The 20,946-nt window shown below is 39.8% G+C and overlaps 3 protein-coding genes across 4 annotated transcripts; 1 reads left to right on the top strand and 2 right to left on the bottom strand.

Annotated features, from left to right (window-relative positions):
• Positions 1-1,376: 1,376 nt before the first annotated feature.
• On the top strand, positions 1,377-6,626 carry LOC115361289 (volume-regulated anion channel subunit LRRC8E). The gene is made up of 3 exons (XM_030054699.1): positions 1,377-1,448; positions 2,244-2,402; positions 3,735-6,626. The coding sequence occupies exons 2-3, from the start codon at positions 2,262-2,264 to the stop codon at positions 6,021-6,023; spliced, it is 2,430 nt and encodes an 809-aa protein (XP_029910559.1). The 5' UTR covers positions 1,377-1,448; positions 2,244-2,261; the 3' UTR covers positions 6,024-6,626.
• A 4,103-nt stretch (positions 6,627-10,729) lies between these two features.
• cdkn2d (cyclin-dependent kinase inhibitor 2D (p19, inhibits CDK4)) lies at positions 10,730-13,245 on the bottom strand. The gene is made up of 3 exons (XM_030054731.1): positions 12,773-13,245; positions 12,250-12,415; positions 10,730-11,686 (listed from the first exon to the last, which is right to left on the bottom strand). The coding sequence occupies exons 2-3, from the start codon at positions 12,388-12,390 to the stop codon at positions 11,333-11,335; spliced, it is 495 nt and encodes a 164-aa protein (XP_029910591.1). The 5' UTR covers positions 12,391-12,415; positions 12,773-13,245; the 3' UTR covers positions 10,730-11,332.
• Positions 13,246-13,360: 115 nt separating this feature from the next.
• Positions 13,361-20,431, bottom strand: ap1m2 (adaptor related protein complex 1 subunit mu 2). Of its 2 annotated transcripts, none has more exons than XM_030054711.1 (12): positions 20,201-20,431; positions 19,096-19,252; positions 18,814-18,881; positions 18,256-18,386; positions 17,903-18,050; positions 15,676-15,802; positions 15,398-15,540; positions 14,875-14,946; positions 14,450-14,608; positions 14,145-14,270; positions 13,734-13,809; positions 13,361-13,578 (listed from the first exon to the last, which is right to left on the bottom strand). In XM_030054711.1, the coding sequence occupies exons 1-12, from the start codon at positions 20,240-20,242 to the stop codon at positions 13,553-13,555; spliced, it is 1,275 nt and encodes a 424-aa protein (XP_029910571.1). In that variant the 5' UTR covers positions 20,243-20,431; the 3' UTR covers positions 13,361-13,552. The 2 variants fall into 2 exon arrangements, with proteins under 2 accessions (XP_029910571.1, XP_029910580.1); XM_030054720.1 differs by lacking the exon at positions 20,201-20,431 and adding an exon at positions 19,900-19,991.
• Between the last annotated feature and the right edge of the window lie 515 nt (positions 20,432-20,946).

Below are 20,946 nucleotides of genomic sequence, written 5' to 3' on the forward strand. Positions count from 1 at the left end.
ATAACAGACCACCCGTGGTAGCTGGGGACACATCTCATTTCCTCGCTGAATCTGGCAGGTGGATGTGACAGAGCGGCTGGTAAACCATCATTATCCGAGAGGGAAGCGTCCCTGATTATGAGGGCTTACTTCAAAGTAAAAAATAATAATAATAATAATTTGTGATGTGATGCCAGACAGAGGATGCTCGGAGCCGGCCCAACATTAACCTGAGAAACTATAAGTAGAGGGAAAGAAAAATACTGTAATTTATAAATGTAATACGTTTCCTAATTTCGCCAAAATAACACAGCAAAACGAGTCTCTTTAGTACATATATATAACTGGGTCACCACAACTTCACAAGCTCCAGGCTCTAGGACCATTATAATGTTTTTCGTTAAGGTCATAGACAGACCATAATAGGGTATTCAATATTGTCTCTATAATGCGACTTTTTACTACATAGGCGCACATTGGAGTTAGACTGGGTAGGCGCAACAATATTGAGCTTAATGTCTTTACTTTATAGTAGTCGTCTGTACTGATATCATTGGTCTAAAATATTGGTTAAAGGTCATTACATAGTTGTAGTTTGGCATTTATTTTATAGATTATAGATTGTACTTTTTGTACGTTTTTTTTTGTTTGTTTTTTTGTTTGTTTTTTTTTTTGGTTTTTTTTGCATAGACAATATGCCCTTTCTGCCCCAAGCCTGACAGCCAGAGCTATGACAGAACCGGTAGTTTGTATGCATTATTAGCATTATTATTATTAGTAGTAGTAGTAGTAGTAGTAGTAGTAGTAGTAGTAGTAGTAGTAGTGGTGGTGGTAGTATTAGTATTAGTATTAGTGGTGGTGGTGGTAGTAGTAGTGGTAGTACTAATAGTATTAGTATTAGTATTAGTGGTGGTGGTGGTGGTGGTAGTAGTAGTGGTAGTACTAATAGTATTAGTATGAGTATTAGTTGTAGTGGCGGTAGTAGTAGTAGTGGTAGTATTAATATTATTAGTATGAGTATTAGTATTGGTGATGATGAAATAATTTCTGGGGTACCTGTCATAGCAAGTATAAAGTGCTTTATAAGAAAAAACAAAAATATAGCCAAATTGAAAAAAAACAGGTTAAATAGCCTACAAAAGGGGAAATGCACCAGATAATAAATAAATAAATAAAACCAGGGTTTATAAAGTAGCATAGCCTACTTTAAGGGAAGACTCTGGCTTGCTTCAAATTAATAGCGCTATTCTGCAGGGAAATATATATCCTATGTTATGACAAGGACATTTTTTGGTTTTGAAGAATCAAACAATTTGTCTCATGGACACGGCCTTTATTTGCTTTTGGCATTTTGGCCACACCGGAAGTCTCGTGTTCATTCTGTCTGCCTTCACACTGACGCACCTTGCTCTACTATGGGAAAAGACTCCTGAGACCCACCGGACAGCAGAGGATCTGTTAGCACGCAGGTAAGGCGACTTCATATGTAACCGGCTGACTTAGACAAACCTTATACTGCACAAAAAAAATAAATAAAATCTTTTAATACTTTAGGGACAAACTCAAAATGTTCAAGCTTAGATTATAGCCTCCTGAGAACGCAGCAGAAGTGCGACCAAAAAGTCGCTGTGATTTCGCAGTTACGAAGTACACCTTCAGTGATTTAATAATGAAATTAAACCTGATGAGATTATTTAGAAAGAGCCATAGATCCTCACAAGACACTTGTTGGATAAATGGTTTTGAAGTTGCTTGATCTGCTGCAGTGTTTTTTTCTTATTTGTCAAGTTTTAGAAAATTAACACCAGTGATTAAAATGTGAAATAATAGTTTGTATAATTTGGATGTAGAGGCTTTTTAAAAAAAGTATATATAAATGTATTATGTACTATTAAAGTGCTTTACTTAAAGATTACTCAAACTCTGTCTATTCTCTGAGCTCGAGTCTGTCCTTTTTCTGGTTTCAAAGATTGTTGTCAAACTAGTTTATCCACTTTGGGTCCCCTTACAGTACACAGCGGACCATTCTTTTATTTATTCAAGGCCCACAGATACCTTCACCTCCCACTCAGCATAATGACAACAACTGTTTGTCTTATGAAACAGATCTTGTTTAGGCAATCTACATATTGTGTCCTACAGCTTTTAATTCTTTGAGAAATTGTTATTGAGAGATTGCACCCAGTTTCACCCCCTATTTCAGCCTCTACGTTCTTCTCTTACTCCTAACTCTGATGTCACTTTCTGTGTTTTCTTCAACACAGTGTGGAGCAGCAGTCAGGATGATCCCAGTGAATGAATTCAGAAACATTGCCTCAGAACAAAATCCACAGTTTCGGGTCCTGAAGCCGTGGTGGGATGTTTTCTCAGAGTACCTGTGCATTGCTATGCTAATGATTGGAGTCTTTGGGTGCACCTTGCAGGTGAGGCACAGACAAACCAGCCACTTTGTGATCATGAGCCCTTAAATCCTCAAATGTCAGGGTATGGGTGGAAATGGATTTAGCAACATAATTATTACTAACCGTTCTGATGACAGTGAGACATTTATATCATTTGTAACTTGTGTGTCAAAGCATCTTGTTGAGGAAGCAAAATTTTGGTCACAAACCCTCCCTTTGTCTAAATTTGATGACACACATCCCAACAATTCCTACTTTATCTGACCTCCAAGTTAGGCAAAAAACAAAGACAGTGTAAGTGAACTAACCTCTGTCTCTCCTGACCCACTTACAGTGGATTTAGATCGCTAACTTTCTGCTTAATGTGTCCCTCAACATGTTTATCATTACAGTGTCTTAACAACCAAATCCAAAACTGTCCAGAAATAAAGGAATAAAGACGTAAACAGTGATAACTAATAAGTTTGATGTTTTTTTTGTTTTTTTTGTCCAAGAACATGTTCTCTTTGTATGCTGCTGTTACTTAACAAAGTGAACGAACTGTCTTATGGTGGGGGATGAGGCATTCAAGGAGATTCAGCAGATTTGAACCAAGGCAACTCTTTTAGACAAAAAAAAAAAAAAAAAAAAAAAAAAAACATTTAAAAAATTAAAGCCTTTATTAAATGGCTACTTCATAATAGAAAAAAAATCTCACCAGTAAATGTCAGCCTGCTGCATTAGTGCAAAGAAGTATTTTATGTTTTGTTTTATAGAAGAATAGGGGCAGTCTGTTCTCAAAAAGTCTCCTTTATTAAATGGGTAGTTTTGACAAGAGCAGTACAGAACAGAGGAGACATGGAGACACGTTCACTGACCCAGAGGCAGCTGTATGAATCACTGCACCATCTGCTGGCACCAGAGGTGCCACTGGGATCACTAGTTTGATAGCAGCTCTTTGGAAATAGACAGTTTTAGTCTTAAGAAAGAACGTCGGAGAACCGTAACTTTACCAGTTGAAATGTAACTTGCGAGACCCCCCCATGAAAAGCACCGTGTGTTGGTCGGACCATGGAAAACAGTCTTTATGAATAGATACTTATCAAGATCTAGATTAGAATTCCTCCACAATAATTATTGTTATTATCATTATTACTATAGGAACTATATAACTGTATAGGAACTATACATTGATTTGAGAAAAATAATTAAGGATTCTTTTAATCTTTGATGTTTTACACTAAATGACAAAACATACTGCCTTGTATTTCCAAGTAAAGATTTCCACAGTTTGGAAAATTCCATATATGTATGCATTCCTTCCCTCCTTCCTTCCTTCATTGATTTATTTGTTCGTTTGATAAATGTTCACAGCTGACCCAAGACAAGATTGCCTGTCTGCCCAGCCACTTCACCAGTCCAACTCCTGAGGTAATCGACTGCAGCCACATCCGGGGCTACAGTGAAAATGAGTCGTGGGAGCACTCACTGGTCAAGCCCGCTAGCCCCATCATTCAGGAGGTGTTTGGACGCAAGAACAACCTGGATATACACCAGTATGTGTTTATCAACCACTATTGCTACGAGAGGGCTGTACATTGGTATGGGAAGTACTTCCCATATCTGGTTGTCATCCACACTATGATCTTCATGGTAGCCAGCAGCTTTTGGTTCAAGTTCCCTGGGACATCTTCAAAAATTGAGCTTTTTGTCACCATCCTTGGGAAGTGTTTTGATTCACCCTGGACCACCAGGGCCCTAAGTGAGGTTTCTGAGGAAAGAGGAGAGGAGAAATTGGTTATTTTAAGGAAAAATACTATGTCAAAATCCATCCCAGATGGGCCAGCAACAGAGGAGGAAACTGCAGGACTTCTTCGTTCCTCTTCTGTCAAGTCCAATCCAGACAAGAAGAGTCCAGAGCCTCAGCCAGCCGCCTCAGTCTTAGATAAGAAGGAAGGAGAACAGGCAAAAGCTCTGTTTGAAAAGGTGAAGAAGTTCAGAACTCATGTGGAGGAGGCTGACATCCTTTATGTCATGTATGTGCTGCAGACATCCCTCAAAGTCTTCAAGTTCCTTTTAATTACTATCTACAGTGCAGCACTGGTTCCTAACATTGAGATTGTTGTGCGCTGTGCTGTTCCCCCTGAATTGACTGGTTTTGATATCTATTGCTGCAACCACAACAAAGCCCATCTTTTCTCTAAGCTAGCCTACTGCTATATCTGCTTTGTGGGAGTGTATGGACTGCTATGCATCTACACCCTATACTGGCTGTTCCATCGACCTCTGAAGGAGTACTCCTTTGAACACGTAAGACTGGAGACAGGTATCAACGACATACCGGATGTGAAGAATGACTTTGCATTCCTCCTCCACCTCAGTGACCAATATGATGCTCTTTACTCAAAAAGATTTGCTGTCTTTCTTTCTGAGGTGAGTGAGAGCCATCTCCGCCAGGTCAACCTCAATCATGAGTGGTCTGCCAAAAAGCTGCGCACCCGTCTTACTAAGAACTCCAGTGACCGGCTGGAGCTCCACCTGTTTATGTTGCCAGGGCTCCCTGACACAGTCTTTGAGATTCCAGAGGTGGAGTCACTCAAACTGGAGCTTCTCACCAATGTAACCATCTCTGCTAATGTGGCACAACTAAGTTCTCTTCAGGAGTTAGCACTGATCCACTGCCCCACCAAGCTCCAGCTTGCTGCTCTGGCCCACCTCAAGGAACATTTAAAGGTCCTGCGTCTGTCCTTTCAGAGTTTAGAACAGCTGCCTTTGTGGATGTACTCCCTACACGGCCTGGAAGAGCTACACCTGAGTGGCCCACTAACCAATGACGTGTCCCGGAGCGCCACTCTGGATTCCCTTAGGGAGCTTAAAGCTCTGAGAGTCCTCACTCTCCGCAGCAACCTTACTAAGATCCCACCCAGCGTAGGGGATGTTGCTTCGCAGCTTCAGCGGTTGTGCATCTATAATGAAGGTGGCAAACTACAAGCTTTTAGCAGCCTGAAGAAGTTAACTAACCTGGCCTCATTGGAGTTAGTGGGCTGTGACCTGGAGCGCATCCCAAGTGCTGTCTTCAGCCTGGCTAATCTCCAGGAGTTGGACCTGAAGGAAAACAAGCTGACCACCGTGGAGGAGATCCTGAGCTTACAGCACTGTCGGCGCTTGGTGACACTCCGGCTGTGGCACAATGGCATCACCTACATCCCCGAGCACATCAGCAAACTGCACTCGCTGGAGATCCTGGACATCAGCTGGAACAAGATCCGCAAGCTGCCCTCCAGGATGTACTACTGCACCAAGCTTAGGCACTTGGATGTCTCCCACAACCAGCTCACCTCCCTCCCTCCTGAGGTGGGCATCCTACAGGGCCTTCAGTTCTTCTCTGCAGCTTTCAACTCCTTAGAGTCACTGCCAGAGGAGCTCTTCTCCTGTAAAAGACTTAAGACTCTGGCTCTGGGAAACAACTGCCTGTCCTCTCTTAGTCCCAGAGTGGCCAACCTGGCTCAGTTGGTCCGCCTAGAGATCAAAGGGAACCGTCTAGAGTCACTTCCACTGGAGATAGGGGACTGTCCCTTGCTTAAACTCAGTGGGGTTGTTGTCGAGGACAGCCTGGTGGATCTGCTGCCAGCAGATGTTCGAAACAGAATGAGTGACAGCTGAATAAGAAGAGCTAAGAAGTCTTGTTGACAAGGCTAGCTGTAGTTTTTCCTCTTTTCTTCTTCTTTCGTTAAACATAGCATGGTTGTCTGTGACTGAACTGGGCTGGACTTGTACAAAATGTCCATGCCATTAGGGAATATCTTTCATGGAAAAGGGAAACGATAACCAAAACCATCATTGAACATAAAAGTTTAAGCAAAGACTACACACTTGTTACATGGGCACTTCTCAGTAAACTATTTTTTTCTTTCAGATTTTTTTTTTTTTTTTTTTTTTTTTTTTTTGGCATTTCTGCTTTGTTTTGTAGTAACAGTAGAGAGATGAGAAAGCAGGGTAGAGAGGAGATAACATGCAGCAACGGGCTTGGGCTGGAATCGAACCCGGACCGCTGTGGTAAGGACTTTGTCTGTGGTGGAGTGTGTAGTACACACTCCACCAAGTGAGCCACTGGGGTGCAACCTTTTCAGGCTTTCTTACTCAGAATCAGTCTTTGCCTCAAATCACTGTAATGAGTAAATTATCTACTTGCACATTTTGTATTTGAAAACTTTGTATACACATTTTAATATAAATGTCTTTTCATAAATATTTTGCGATATAAACATGTAAATACTTTACTACATTTGTTTTTACTGAAACTGTCATTTCTATGCTGTCATTTTTTTAAACTGTCATATTTTTAACTGTTTTTACTTGGATAGGCAGGGAGGGGCATGTCATATAGTCATTTGAGGTTTACCAGAGAAGTTAATAAATGGCCTTTAGGCTACTGTAATGCCAAAGTAAATGGCATTAAGGTGTGAGTAACACTAAGACATTTTTTGAGCTGTTAACTGATTTTCTAGGTGTTTGAGATACAAGACAAAAACTAGGCATTACCTCGATATGTTTAATTCCCAGTGATTTAGGCTCTAAATCAACAGACCCTTTTTTTCTGGATTTTAAAATCAATAGTTGTTGAATATGATTGGATGTTTTGTAATGTCTTACATTAGGTCTCATCCACCTAATCGGATTGTTTTGATAGGCGCTCCTCCCAACCCCTCTTGCTCCCTCTCCATGTTGCTGTCCACACCCATCATACTGCATTTACTGGAGGTACAGAAACTTTACCCGTTAAACATTGAGAACAAAACTCTGTGCAAAAGTTTGAGCTTGAGCTTGAATTGTGGACCAGAAACAATTATCCAGTTTGGTGCTGGTTTTAGTGAATATATTGTGGATTTTCCAGGGCTCAGAACCAGAGGGGATAGGTAGCTATCCTGTATCCTGTTCAACAGGTTTACATGGCTTGAACGACTTGTTTCCTGCCATGCAGTGGCTCATGTTGCTGCCTTTCAGGGATGGGACAAGTGCAGGGAGAGAGGCCCTTTCACTAGGCGCACAATGGGTGTTCATCTCTTTATTCAAATATTCATTCAAATGTAGGGAAGCGTGAATTCAAACTAACTGGGACTATCATAGTTAAGTGTACACAGTTTTCAGTGTGCACCACAGAGTACCAGTGGTTCATCAAAAAAAAAAAAAAAGATCTTTAAAATTCATTTTAGATAATTGTTCTGTTGAGTACAGCAGTAACTGTGGTGGGTAATAAATCACTTTTACTACTTTTTAACAAATTACAAGAACTGGAACATTCCTTATTGTTGAATTCTGTTTTATTTCTTAGTATTTGCTTTTTCTATTTACTACCTCATCAGAACACATCACTGTTTACAGTTAACTAGGGGGAAATGTGGTCTTCAGACAATACTGCTAATGAAGCCCTCTGTAATAAAACAATATTGTGGTTTTAGTACCTAAAAACATGATCATTTGAACACATCTGGACTAATAGCTCTGTTCAAGAGCAGTACTGTACGCTAAATTGTCAGTATAGTTACTCATGCTTAGCTGGTAGGAGTTGAAATGTTTACACTTGGGTGTTCATAACCTTCTTTCTCACTCTTTGCACACACATACACACAAATGCACATAATAAAAATGTACCACCTTTCAGCCTTAACAGCAGTGCACTGTCATGTCCTGGCTTGTTTCTCCCAGGCTGGGGATACCGTCAGCCAGTTTAGGGACATACCTCAGTTATACCCAAACACACAACGACCTGCCCACGCTGCAACACACCTCCAAGGTCGTAGACCAAACTTATCTTTTCTCTTTCACCATTTCTAATTAAGGGGGGCAGGAGCAGAATGCGGCACTGAAAGTTGTTGAGGTGTGAGAGAAAGAGAGAGATTGAATCTAGTGGAAATTTCCAAAGGTGCATAGCTGGAATTGTATGCCTCATGTAATAAGCTCTGGCAATCATTTCCCTATTTCCCTTCCACTCACTAAAGATGGCAGTAAAGTGTGTCACTAATATTAGCTAAGTGTGATTAAAATGATTTTAATAGCTTATAGCGTACTCAGGGTGCTTTGTGGTGTAACCGTTCAGGGAATGACACTTTGACATTGCAATTAGCTTGGCTAGATTTACTAACAACATTTTATGACTCCAAAAGGTTGGCCTTTAGTCATTAAAGAGGGGGACTGCAATTCCTGCTGCCAAATACTGTGCCTCAGTGTCATGTTAGTTGGAGTGTGCCAACAGATCTGGTAGTCCTAATGCAGCATTTACACTTGTTTGACTTACAGCAGGAAAAGTAGAGTAGGAAACTTCATGACAAATTACTGTTCCCTTTGCTCCAAAGTGTAAAAGGTTACAATTCAGTTCCAGTGGGTTATAACTCCATGCAACCTGCATTCACATATTTTTATGAAATTACCTGAATTGCATCGTGAACTGTAGCAACAGTTACACACCGTATTTTGGTACCAGATCTGATCACATTTTACAGCAACCATTCATAACTTCACAGGTTTTCAGTGAGACATCTGTCAAGATAGAATATCATAACTCACTAGGTGTTATGCTATTTTGCCACTGACTATCTTGCTTATTTTATGGATCTTTGAACTTTGAACTTCTTTCACTGTAATCCCCACCCTCTATTAGACTTTTCAACACAGGCTCTCAGGGATAGGTGGATGTGCAGAGGCTGCCACACAGGTTCAGAGAGGAGTATTACACAGTTCACTGCCTTGTCATATATTCTCTGAAAGAGGAAGTAAAACTTTCCCAGCATTGAGTTTCATCACCCCTTCATTTTTCATAGCATCTGGTCAACTCCCTACTATTTTTTTGTTGCCTAGCGGCATTTCACTCACAGATTGGTGATTCTCATTTACAGAGGACACGGACCACAGTGTTTACTCATGTAGTATTTTCAGATCCAGTGCCACACCCACATTTGTTCTCAGTGACATCGAGGAGATCTACTATACCTAGCGGCAGTATGCATGTCTGAGGCTGCATTTTCACCATCGTCTTAACAGCTGTTCTATATTGGACTTAAGTGTTAAAATAACAAAATATGCTTTACTGCTTAAATTACTGACATTGCACCCAACAAGTCCAGAGCACTGTTATTACACATAAAGACACCACAGGCAGTAGGAGAATGAAAATAAAAAATTAGAGAATATAATATGGTCTGTCAAGTCACATCTATGTTTATACTGTGAGAAACACACATGAAGATCATGCAGTAAACAATTAACCCTATAAAGCCATTTGTATCATATATGATACACATTTTCAATTCCGTTTTTTGTTTTCAGTTTAATCAATACTTGACCAAAATACTGTTGTATACCTTTGAACACTTCCCCTGTTCACCCTGGACCATACCATTGGCACTTCCAAGTACATATCATATATCATACACCAGAAAGGTTGTGTAATAACATATTTTTTTGATTTTTCTTTTTTATATATATATTTTGTTATAGGACTAAATAAAAGGTTCAGTTTCAAAAAATTGGAATTTTCTGCCAATTCTTTCATAGTTCAGGCTTTATAGGGTTAATGCGTTGCCTTTTTGTGATAATGACACAGTCAGGCATATACCCAAGGGGCACAGTGGTTGAAATGCATTTCTATTCTGGCCAGGTTAAACTTTGCCTGTGTCACACAGGCTAACAAAATGCTCATTGTGCCACTGAAGAATCCTGGGCACGAACATGAGCAAACTGTGCCACTCTTACAAACAAGCCCCACAAAACAGAGCCCTTATTCAGTTTGTATGTTTCAATCCAGCTATCAGAGTGACCTTAGGAGTGTTTTCACTGTACAGTGCATTCCATTGTCAAGTCATTATAAACACCCTTGGGGAGTGACCTTGAAGTGCTAGACCCCACTTGAGAGTCTGTGTAACGTGTTGAAAAAAGCTCACAAAGAACACTGATTTGCTTCTGTACCCTACAGGGGAATTGGCTTTGTCAAAGCATTTAAAATGTCAAAGGAGAGGTTTATTAATGTGGTTTAACAAGGATCTGTCAATTACAGCCAAGCTTCACCACCCTGGGTGGCTATTATTGACCTCTTGTGGACATTAAACTAAAATTCTGCACATAATGCTTCAAGCTTTTGCTTGATCATCTGTATGTGCATCTTCTGTGTGCTGTTCTTTTTTGTTGTTGTTGTTCAGCTGCCACTAGTCCAGGTTTTCAATCATTTTGTAAAAAAAAAAAAAAAAAAGAATATACTTAATTGAAAGACATTCTGAGGGTTGAATTATGTAATTGACCTGTTTGTCTTGCCAGCTACATAACAATAGTACTTACTACTGTACTAAACTTGAAACAATGACACAAAACAAAAACTAAAGTTCAACACTTTATTTTGTGTTTCCGTCCTCCAATAGGAAATACTTTCACTTTTTAAAAAGTATTTATATAAATAACATTTCAACAGTTCACAATAAATGTAGCTATTTACAAAGTCACAGGAATATTAAGGTCTATTCCAAAAAATAAATAGGAGTTGATTCAAAGTCTAAGTTCATCTAATCAAGAGTAACACAACTATGCAAAGCAATTAGGGTGCACCATATCAAGTTTTGTAAAAATTTAAAAAACACAAATATCAACAGTTAAAATTTTTACACAATGAGAAATAATAATGCAATCGTAACAAAACACTGGAGAGAAAAAAACTATCTACAGATGTGCACTCCCAATCCACAGGGAAAAGAGTTACATATAAGGTGCCTAAATTGCACTGTGCAAAAGAGGTGTGTACATTTCCACCCATCCACTGAAAATAAGCTGCCGAGACAATACACTCAGTATCGTCAAATATTAATGTTGAGCCACTATAATAAAAACAAATAATCCTTTACACAGCAATGAATTCAAGTCACCAGGTTTGAAGAGAAGAGTATTGGGGGAAGCGTTACCCAGAAGGATGACCGCACCTACAAAACTGATTAACTATGAACATGAGCGAACACCAAGTCAATCATATCAGGCACACATGAGGCTCGGGCCACATCTACCGCCGTCTGACCGCTGGTGTTGACATGCTTCAGGTTGGATCGCGGTGCCAAGAATTCCACCACATCCCGGTGGCCCTCCCGGATGGCAATATGGATGGGAAGTGCACCACTCTGATCCGGGATGTTCACCGACGCACCGTACTCGACCAGGACCCTCAGAGTGTCCAGGAATCCTGTCCGGGCCGCATCGTGGACTGGCGCTATCCCATGTTTGTCCTGGATGTTAGGGTCCGCTCCATATTCCAACAATAAAGTGGCTACTTTGGAGTTCCCCATCATCATCACCTTTAGAGAAACATGTGAAGCGAGGTCAGGAGACATACTAAATTCATCATCTGTGTGTAAATGGAAGGGTTTGACCCTGGACACTCTCACACAGAACAGAGGCTTCTTAACATGTCCCTGTTAAGGATCTCTGAGTAGAAATTATTTAACCCAATTTAATGAGATTAGATTTTGTCCTAAGGAGTCCAGAACATCAGGAAAGATGTCTGTATGACTTGGTACAGAATTATACACAATGACTGTCTATATTGTACATGGAAAGATAGCAACAGTGGGGAGAGGTAAACCTATGATATCAACAGTCATCCTTACACATAGTACTTTATATCTCATTTTACTGGGGCACCAAGGACCCTATCAGTGGGAACTACTAACATAAAACAGTCACTTATATATACACACCATACTGTAGTTTAGTCTATGATCTGCGTATGGTGGCCATAAAAATCAATAACTGAGCCAGCGTCCAGCATTCTAAAGAAAATCAAGTTCAGTTGTTTTTCCAGGTAAGAATGAGGTGTTATCACTAAGCAGTATGTTATTACTGGTTAACAGATGGTTACCTGCAAGGCAGTCCTGCCAAATTCATTGAGAGTGTCGGGATGCACCCTGTACTCCTCCAGGATCCTCTGCACCTCGCTGGTGTTCCCGTTGGCTGCTGCCGCGGTCAAGGCTTTACCGGCGTCCATCTGACTGAGGACCATTCTAGATAGCGAGCTGTCTTCTTGCCTGTTCAGTGGGAAATTACATTAGTTACAGTGAAGCTCAACACAGCCCGGCTTATGTCGCCAATAAGCGACGTAAATAAACCTAACGACGTGACCAAACGGGTTCAGGAAGATAATTACAGAGCTAGCGACAGTAACCGGCTAACTTTAGTTCCCCATTGACGCCATATTAACTGACGACACTGACTAGCTTACATAACACCGTTTTACAAATCTTACATTGAAAAGGGCTGTAAGACAGACGCCTGGATGTTAGTTATTTGCCGATGGAGGGATCTGTCAACGATTGAAAATATTAGCACCCGGCTAACTGATGCTAACGCTAAAAGGCGAACAAATTTGAGACGCTTTTACATACCTTGTTCGACTGAGAGGATCCAGAGCTCACCGCGCTTTTCTGTACCGCTGTTTCTCAAGGCCAGTAACTTTCAAATAAAGTCAAAGCGAAAAATGTTTATCAACATTAAAAAGTACGACATTTGCGCGCTGAGAGACCCACACAGCAGTGTTCCCCGGCTACAATTTACAAACACTGGAGAGAACTTACCTTGGCCAATCACAGCTCGCCTAGTGGGTGTTGTTGTGCCATATATGGCGAAAAGGGCGGGGTTACAACTGGGTTACTATACTATCACTGTGGCAACAACAACGGCGGACCAATGAGAGCTTCGAGCGCAGAAAGCGGGCTATTCGTATACGTTGATGTCTTCAAAGCGCAGTTCATTCATATTTCTGACCTTTGGCTGTAGATCTCCAGAGGCAAGTGTGGAAAAAGGCGGGTGTAAGTTTTAATTTTAGGCGGAATTACGCTGCTGTGATTGCACAATGGATTGTCTCATTATGAAGGGAAAATCTGCCTTTGTGTCTCCATGCAAACAAATAAGAATAAGTGAGAATCACCAAAAATACACTGACAAAATGTTTTTTAAGGGTGTAATTTGATTAACAGTTGAATTTTTAATTTGCAAAGGTCTAATAACCACACCATTAAAAACAGTAATCATGCTATTTTCATAAAATAAAACCTCTGACATCAAGCAAAGCAGGTGAAATTTAAAGACATTCTTCTGGAGTCTGGTTAAAGGGATCATTGGACGGGCTTCTGGCTGCTGTGGAGGGGAGGAATAGTCCATAGGTTTTAAGCATTTGTCCGCAGCTGGTAATCTAAATGAAAAGAGAATAAAGCGCAAGAGGGGAATTATAAAGTTGAAATGTCAGTCAAATTCTAACATGTTTATTTTGTTCACTACTTGTTTATATCTGTGTTAAATATGTCATATACACTGAGGTGTAAGAGGAGGTAAGTTCTCCCAGTTTACCTCCACTCTGTGTGATATACCGGACCCATGGCAAAGCTTGGTAGCCACTTTTCTCTATGATCTTCATATATCGCACCTAGTGAAAGGGAACGAGACCCAACAGGTAAGGCAATTGAAAAATGTGCCATGTCAAACTAAATTACTTAAACTCATTTTGCCTCACACAAATATGATTAAATTATCCATAGGCAACAAATTACTGCGTGCAGAGCCGTAATTGCCTGAGATGCTCATCATAACTGGCATAACCCATATATAGACAAAAGTATCATACCGCACTTTGACGCCCACAGTAAATGCATAATGCCTCACATGGACTTAATTTATCAAGCAAACAACTATATTCCTGGGTTTCTGGAGCTTAAAAGAGATCCTGACCACGCACAAATACACACACACATGAAGGCCTACCTGGATCCCTGAGACTGTGAAATATGGGATTTCAAAGTTGACAGTAATGGGAGGCTTTCCCTCCATCTCATCATTCTCCACGCTGGGCAGACCAAAGTGAGCCCTCATTAGATACTCTTTACCTCCCTGGATGGATGGACAAATTGAAAAAGACATAAACACATGAAGAAATAGAGGCAGGTAAAACACAAAACAAATGTAAACCTAATGAGAATATTATCCAAGATACAACACATGCCAAAGCAAGTAATGGCATACAAATGGGTGTTTGTTGCATAAAACTAATTGATTTGTAAGTTTCTTACAGGGAAAGATTTGATGGTCCACACCACCAGGTTCTTCTCAGGAACATATTTGGCGTGGCCTGTGCTGGTTTTGAACTTGGGTGAGTCGGCATCACTGGGCACAGGAACCCTCACCTCCACATTATTTGCAACAGACTGTTTTTTAAACTGCCCCTTAGCCTAGAATAGAACAGAATACTGTATAATGCAATACACAGGGCATCTTGTGACTGCAAGTTTTAGTCTGAACTCAAAGGCAACCCCCCCTACGGGTAATCACAGTCAGTTACATATACAAAGACAGTGTATGCATTACTTTGCAAAATGTAAAGAAGACTGGAAAGACAAGTTATAGTTTGAAACAGCCTCAGTTCAACCATGTGTTCCTTGTGCCCTTCTTGACTGATACTGCCCATAACAGAATGCCTTAACTTATAACTCAGTACCTTAACCATGATTTCCACTCTGCTGTGCGAGAATTTCTCTATCACTGATTCAATCCATATCAAAGGCTTCACCTGTAAGAGACAGAGGAGTTACAACCAACAACACATTATATCAATAAAATGTACTGCATATTAATCCCGGTTCATTCAGTATGTTTACAGTACATGCACAACAATATCAAGCAACAATATCATTTTGTTATTTAGCCCATATTGAGGATGCTGGTCTTCTATGGCTGAAAGAGCAGAACATTACACTGTCAGGGATATAATTCCTACTGGGAGTATCAAACTAAAAATACATGCACACACCATATTTTGGATCAAAACAATCACCAAAATGCCATACACTATCTTAATTATTCTGAGTTTTGCTGGTATATATGCCATAAGTAATCACAAAAGCTTCTTGAGCACATTACTCTGAATAAGCATTTCGTCAGAGCTTGGAAATATTCTTCATTTAGTATGAAGTAATAAATCTAAATTCCTATATAAATATGAGCGACAGAACAAGACTAACATGAGTGTTGATGCGGTAGGACATGAGTTCAGACTCTCCATCTGGAGGGATGAAGGAGATGGTGCGGTCGCTCTCGAAGCGTGAGAGGCGAACACACTGGTGGAACTTCACGTCTTCCATGGCCACTGTCTTCCCTTTGTCACCTGCACACAAAAACATTTCTTGATGAAACAGATAAAATAAACAAATTTCTTGATTAGACAGATATGATAAACTAATTCAAGAAAAGTAGACAGACAGGTAGATAGAGAGCCAGACAGATAAGAGAGTGTGCATACGTCCAGTGAGAGCGAAAAGCACTCTGTCATTGAGGCCCAGTCGCAGCTCAGGCATCCCTGACAGCATGGTCTTCAGCTTGATGCTGCCCACAATGTCACTGCTCATCACACTGCCATTTGCATTGACCTACAAATAAAAAACACCTGAATGATTATTTTTTAATAAGAGATTGATTAAATTATGCAAACACTATTTATTTGGTAAGATAAACATACTAATAGTTACATAGTATACAATAAAACAGAGCATATATTACAGTAAATATCTCAGATTGAATTTCCATGCATTAAATCACTTCATATTCTACTAATAAAGTGATATGACACTACTACTACAACTAATGATAATATTTGCATATAACATTGTCAACTGAATTTATAATGTTAAATAATAAATAACCAACAGGTGAAGTGTAAAATAAAAATCAATAACAGAATGATATTTATTACTGGTTAAAGCAAAAACACAATGATATTAACGGTCCATTGGTTATGACACATAGTAATATTATGACTACAATACAAATTTCTATAACATATTAATCTTATTTAATTTATTTATCAAGGTTATTTGACAGGAATAATGCACTTTTGCAAGTATAAATGCAAAAGATGCCAGAATTAGCTACAGTCCAATTCTCATCTGTTGCCCTTGGGCAGGTGAGTGAACAGAAGCATTAAAAACACTTAAAAGCAAAGCACAGGAATGAGGCATGCAACACAAAATGGATTAATCCTGCAGATGACTTGCAGATGAACATAGATTATGCATTAAACATGCATAATCATGCATTAAAAACCTAAAATGACAAGAGCGGCACACAAGGATATGAACAGTTATGTTACAAACACATGTAGCTGAAAATGTTCAATTAATTAAATTTAATTATAAAAAATCTTGAAAAAACCCAAACCCAAAGAAAAAAGTGGTTAAGCAGCACATGGGAGTTACAGTGGCTATTAGTTGTGTTGACATGCTTTAATTTACTTTAGTCATGCTTTTAGCTTTCTTGAAAATATACCAACTGATGTAAAACTGACCAGCTTAACAGGTAGTGAGTTACAAACCTGATGCCTACTGACCGACCGAATAAACTTTTCTCTTGTGTAGTTATACTGCCCCCCCTGGTGGCAGCATATGCGGACCTACTGATCACTTCATTAGGTCCACCTGTACAGTCTAATGCAGTTCAATGCAACAGCTCTGCCATAAATAAATGTAATTCTATGTTTATTATTAATGTCGTAGTTTGCAGAGGTCTAGTACTGGACTACATTATATTTAGAGGTGTTTCTAATTTTTTTGTCCTGCCTGCTTATATACATGAGGGGGGACAGAATATTAGAAACACCTCTCAATAAACTTTAGTCCAGTACAACAGCACCACTAACTATGAGTTCAATTCCATAGAATTGAATGAACACCTTTATTACTGTGACAAAAAGAAAACATTAAAGGCATCATAAAAGTAAACTTTATGTCAGAACTGTTATATTGGATTGTATTAGATTGTGCAGGTGGACCTGATGCGTATATGTGTTTAATGCACTAAGAGCAGGTGTGGCTAATGCATTAATATCTCAAAAGCAAGCAGAGCATCAGTCAATCTGTTCAGATTTCCCCCGCTCAAGAGTTTATATTTCTAAGAGATGTCCCTTTGGTTTTTTATCTGTATCTGTGACTGCATGTTTAGAGGAAGCTTCAGATGATTTCAACATGGTCTGAAATGCCATCAGCTGGTCAGATACTAAATGATGTGTGGGAGAAGCATGGTATTCATGTTCAGTTTCTCTGCTTCAGCTTCAGCTTCATCTGTGTTTACAAGCTTTAAAAAATGTTGTTTTTTAAACAAAGCTAAATCATCATTTTGAGTAGAACTTTAGATTTAGCAGTCACTGAATTATTGGGTGCAATAAAGTCTGCTCCTATCAGGGGAAAACCTACTCTAATTGCTATGCCACTGACTAATTGAAAATTAATAAGTAGAACTCACTAATCAAGTCTTTCTATGATTGTCTAAATTGCAAATTTGACCATGCCAGTAATCTTACAAGGCTGGCTCACACTAAGATAATTTCTTTAAATAATAATAATAATAATAATAATAATAATGATAACAATAATAATAATTTGAACAGTGCTAATATTGGACAAATGCAGTGGTTACTATTCTGCAGCGTCTTCTCCCCCCGCTCTGGTTATCAACACCTCCATGTTCCAGCTTACCAGCACATTAATGGACTCAATGACATCAATGAAGACTTCATTCTTCTTGTATTTGATGCCCTCTGACCTCCAGGAGACAGCGTTGGTGACGGTGGTCGGGACCTTGCTCTTTGCCACCTCCAGCTTGGCACCCTCCTGTGTGATATACCTGCAGAGATGAGGAGGGTCTGCTGTGAGTTACAACACTCTTATGTTTTGAGATCGGTGCCTCAAGATGACGTGACCAAATGCTGTGTTTTCATGTCTGTGCTTGCAATATGTCTATTGTATGTGTACCAGACTCCCAATAACATATAAACCATGATATAGTATCTGTGAGTGTGTGTGTGTGTGTGTGTGTGTCTGAGCCTCACTCCTGTAAGATCTTGCTGTCGGTGGTCTGGGGGAATCCAAAGTCCATCAGCTCATCCAGCAGTTCGTAGACAACCACAAAATTGTCCTGAATACTTTCCTCCTCCAGCTCTTTAAAATACTCTGTAAACACCTACATCACACACAAGTACCAGCCTGAAATGTGACAGCTCTGTTTAATTGTCAGTTTTTTGTGGGCCTCTGCAACATGGAGGAAAATAAAATTACTGTACTCAATAGGGAAGTTTTTTGATATACATATAAGTTCCGATAAGACTCAAGTATTAAAATTTACTTGTTTATTAATCAAATTAATGTTCCTCTGATTCACATGATAAAGTTAGATGTGCTGTCAAACAAAACTGTCTTAAAATATCATTTAAATTGTTCCATGCTCAATTTTCTCTATTCCAAACTGTATAATACACCACACCCACACACTGAAATTCCTAAAGCTTCATAGATCTGATGGGATGATTTGAGCAAATATAAAGAGAAGATATCTAAAAGGAGATAATTATAAGAAATTTGGCTAACTCCATGAGTTTTTCGTTCCTCACCTCAACCAGTTTGTAGAGAAATGAATACACAAGAGAAGCATTGGAGTTCTTGTTTGTGGTGGCCACCACTGCACAGGGAGCAGGTCAAGGAGTTCTCACATTTTGATTAGAATTAAGGTCACTGTTATTGTTCATTTATTAAAATTTTAAGCCTATGACTAAAAATTGAACATTGGCAACATGCCACACATAAGCGGTGAGCATATCGCTGTAAAGTTGTGTATCATAACTCTGGCCCCTTAATGCTTTAATCCCTGCTAGAGACATCAAGGACAAGGATACAGTAAAGGTTGTTGTGCTTGATCCAAAGGAAGTGAACATTTCCATGTGACATGACGGGACAGATTAGCCCCTCCTCTTCCTGCTGCATGAGTAAAGGCAGGAAGTGGTCGATCTCCACCATGTCCACATCGCCTTTGTAGTTCCGACAAATCAATACCTGAACAAGGAGAGAAACATCACCTGGTCAGCAGAGACTTGGTGTGGTAGTTAAATCACCCATGGAGCCAATATTTAGAATTAAGACTTTTACCACAATAAAACATCCAAGCAGCTATTTTAAGAACAAAAGGGGAGCAAATGGGCCCGCAGCATTGATGGATGACTTTGTGACAATCCAATCATACAGTATTTTTAAACGGAAACAGTTTTCTGCATTATACTATACCAACAGACCATGCTGAGGAGCACTGAGCTGGCCAACTGCTGTTGATAGATAAGATGTGTGAGATAGGCCAGAAACAGGTCTGACCTGACTCCTGCTGAAGATGCAACAACTTGAGGCGCTACTGCTGAGAAAACACCTTGCTTGGATTAGATGAATTAAATGGGTTGTGAATGGAATTACATCCTGCTTTTACAGATTACACCCTGTTCTTACAGGTAATACAGGATATTTGAAACCACATTCACTTTGCCTCCCATTTCTTTGTAAGAACTGTGTCTCCACTCAGGTTACATTTTCTGTATGCCAAGCAAGAAAACACACACACACACACACACACACACACACACACACACACACACACACACACACACACACAAATGAGCGTATGCTAGATATACTTAATGTTTTTGAAACATAACTGGTTACTTTCACTGGGGTCGTTGAGTCATTTCAGGCTGCAGGCTGTATTTCCGCTAACATGTCTCCGGAAGTCACAGGGAAACAGACCAATGAATGAGCCAGCCCTGGACTCTTCATTAATTTTTAACGACTCGGAATGTTATTAATGTTTTACAGTTTAGATCAAGTGGAAAAACTTGGCCAAAAGAGCGAAACAAATAATGAGTCTTGGAAATTTATTGAAACTACTGTTGCAGAAGTCTGTGTAAGCCGGACTAAGTTGTTCATGATGTCCACAGTGAGCGGCAGGTTTGATCTTACCTTTCCCTTCAGATCCAGCACAAACACGGCGGAGGCAGACATTGTATGTGTGTGTGTGGTCACACGGCCACGGCGCGCGACTCTAAAAACTCCTCAAAGTAAAGATAATCTTCCGCTCAGGTGCTGTCACTCGTCTGAATTTCCTCTCGCCATTCAAATTAGGAAAACTCATAGACGTAAGGTGATCATGGATCCCACCGTTTCTTTTTCCTGAAGGTGCGCTGACGTCACGCCCAGGTAAAACATTCACCCGAGTCGCACTCACCTGAGAGGGGGAGGGCAGGTGTGCTGCTGGTTTTGTCCAACAGAGAGCGCTATAGATCCACGATGGGACATGGCCACTGTCCTCTGTGAGGGACTTCATAGATTCATGTTGACTTTTGATGTTGACAGAAAAGTCAAAAAATAATTATCTACAGTTTTCTGCGACTCTGTGAAAACCCAGAAGGTCAACGAAGGAAATTATATTTGATTCATATGTTTTATGTTTTGTTTTATCATATGGCTTTATATGTTACCTCAGACAACCTATACTTTTCCCCCACTGAGCTCATTAAATTTATATTTTTGGAGTGTGATGATCCATTTCTGCCAGGAATACAGGCTTTTGTCCCATAATATGGCATCTAAGGATCATCTTACATCCTCAATGGAGCATTTTTATTTATTTTATTTTATTATTATTATTTTCTTTTTGAAGTGGGGGACACAAGCACCGTGTCTCATAAAAATGGGTGCATTTCTAT

Source organism: Myripristis murdjan, chromosome 1, assembly GCF_902150065.1.
Source record: "Myripristis murdjan chromosome 1, fMyrMur1.1, whole genome shotgun sequence".
Taxonomy (NCBI): Eukaryota; Metazoa; Chordata; class Actinopteri; order Holocentriformes; family Holocentridae; genus Myripristis; species Myripristis murdjan.

What these genes read in the sequence shown, in the direction of transcription:
- cdkn2d (XM_030054731.1), bottom strand. Translation starts at nt 12,390, where the DNA reads ATGGTCCTCAGTCAGATGGACGCCGGTAAAGCCTTGACCGCGGCAGCA. An exon ending in TTGGCAGGACTGCCTTGCAG is followed by an intron (nt 11,687 to 12,249) that starts GTAACCATCTGT and finishes GTTTCTCTAAAG; the next exon opens with GTGATGATGATGGGGAACTC.
- LOC115361289 (XM_030054699.1), top strand. Translation starts at nt 2,262, where the DNA reads ATGATCCCAGTGAATGAATTCAGAAACATTGCCTCAGAACAAAATCCA. An exon ending in TCTTTGGGTGCACCTTGCAG is followed by an intron (nt 2,403 to 3,734) that starts GTGAGGCACAGA and finishes AAATGTTCACAG; the next exon opens with CTGACCCAAGACAAGATTGC.
- ap1m2 (XM_030054711.1), bottom strand. Translation starts at nt 20,242, where the DNA reads ATGTCTGCCTCCGCCGTGTTTGTGCTGGATCTGAAGGGAAAG. An exon ending in GACAGCAAGATCTTACAGGA is followed by an intron (nt 18,051 to 18,255) that starts GTGAGGCTCAGA and finishes TCATCTCTGCAG; the next exon opens with GTATATCACACAGGAGGGTG. An exon ending in GGACCATCAAATCTTTCCCT is followed by an intron (nt 14,271 to 14,449) that starts GTAAGAAACTTA and finishes CCATCCATCCAG; the next exon opens with GGAGGTAAAGAGTATCTAAT.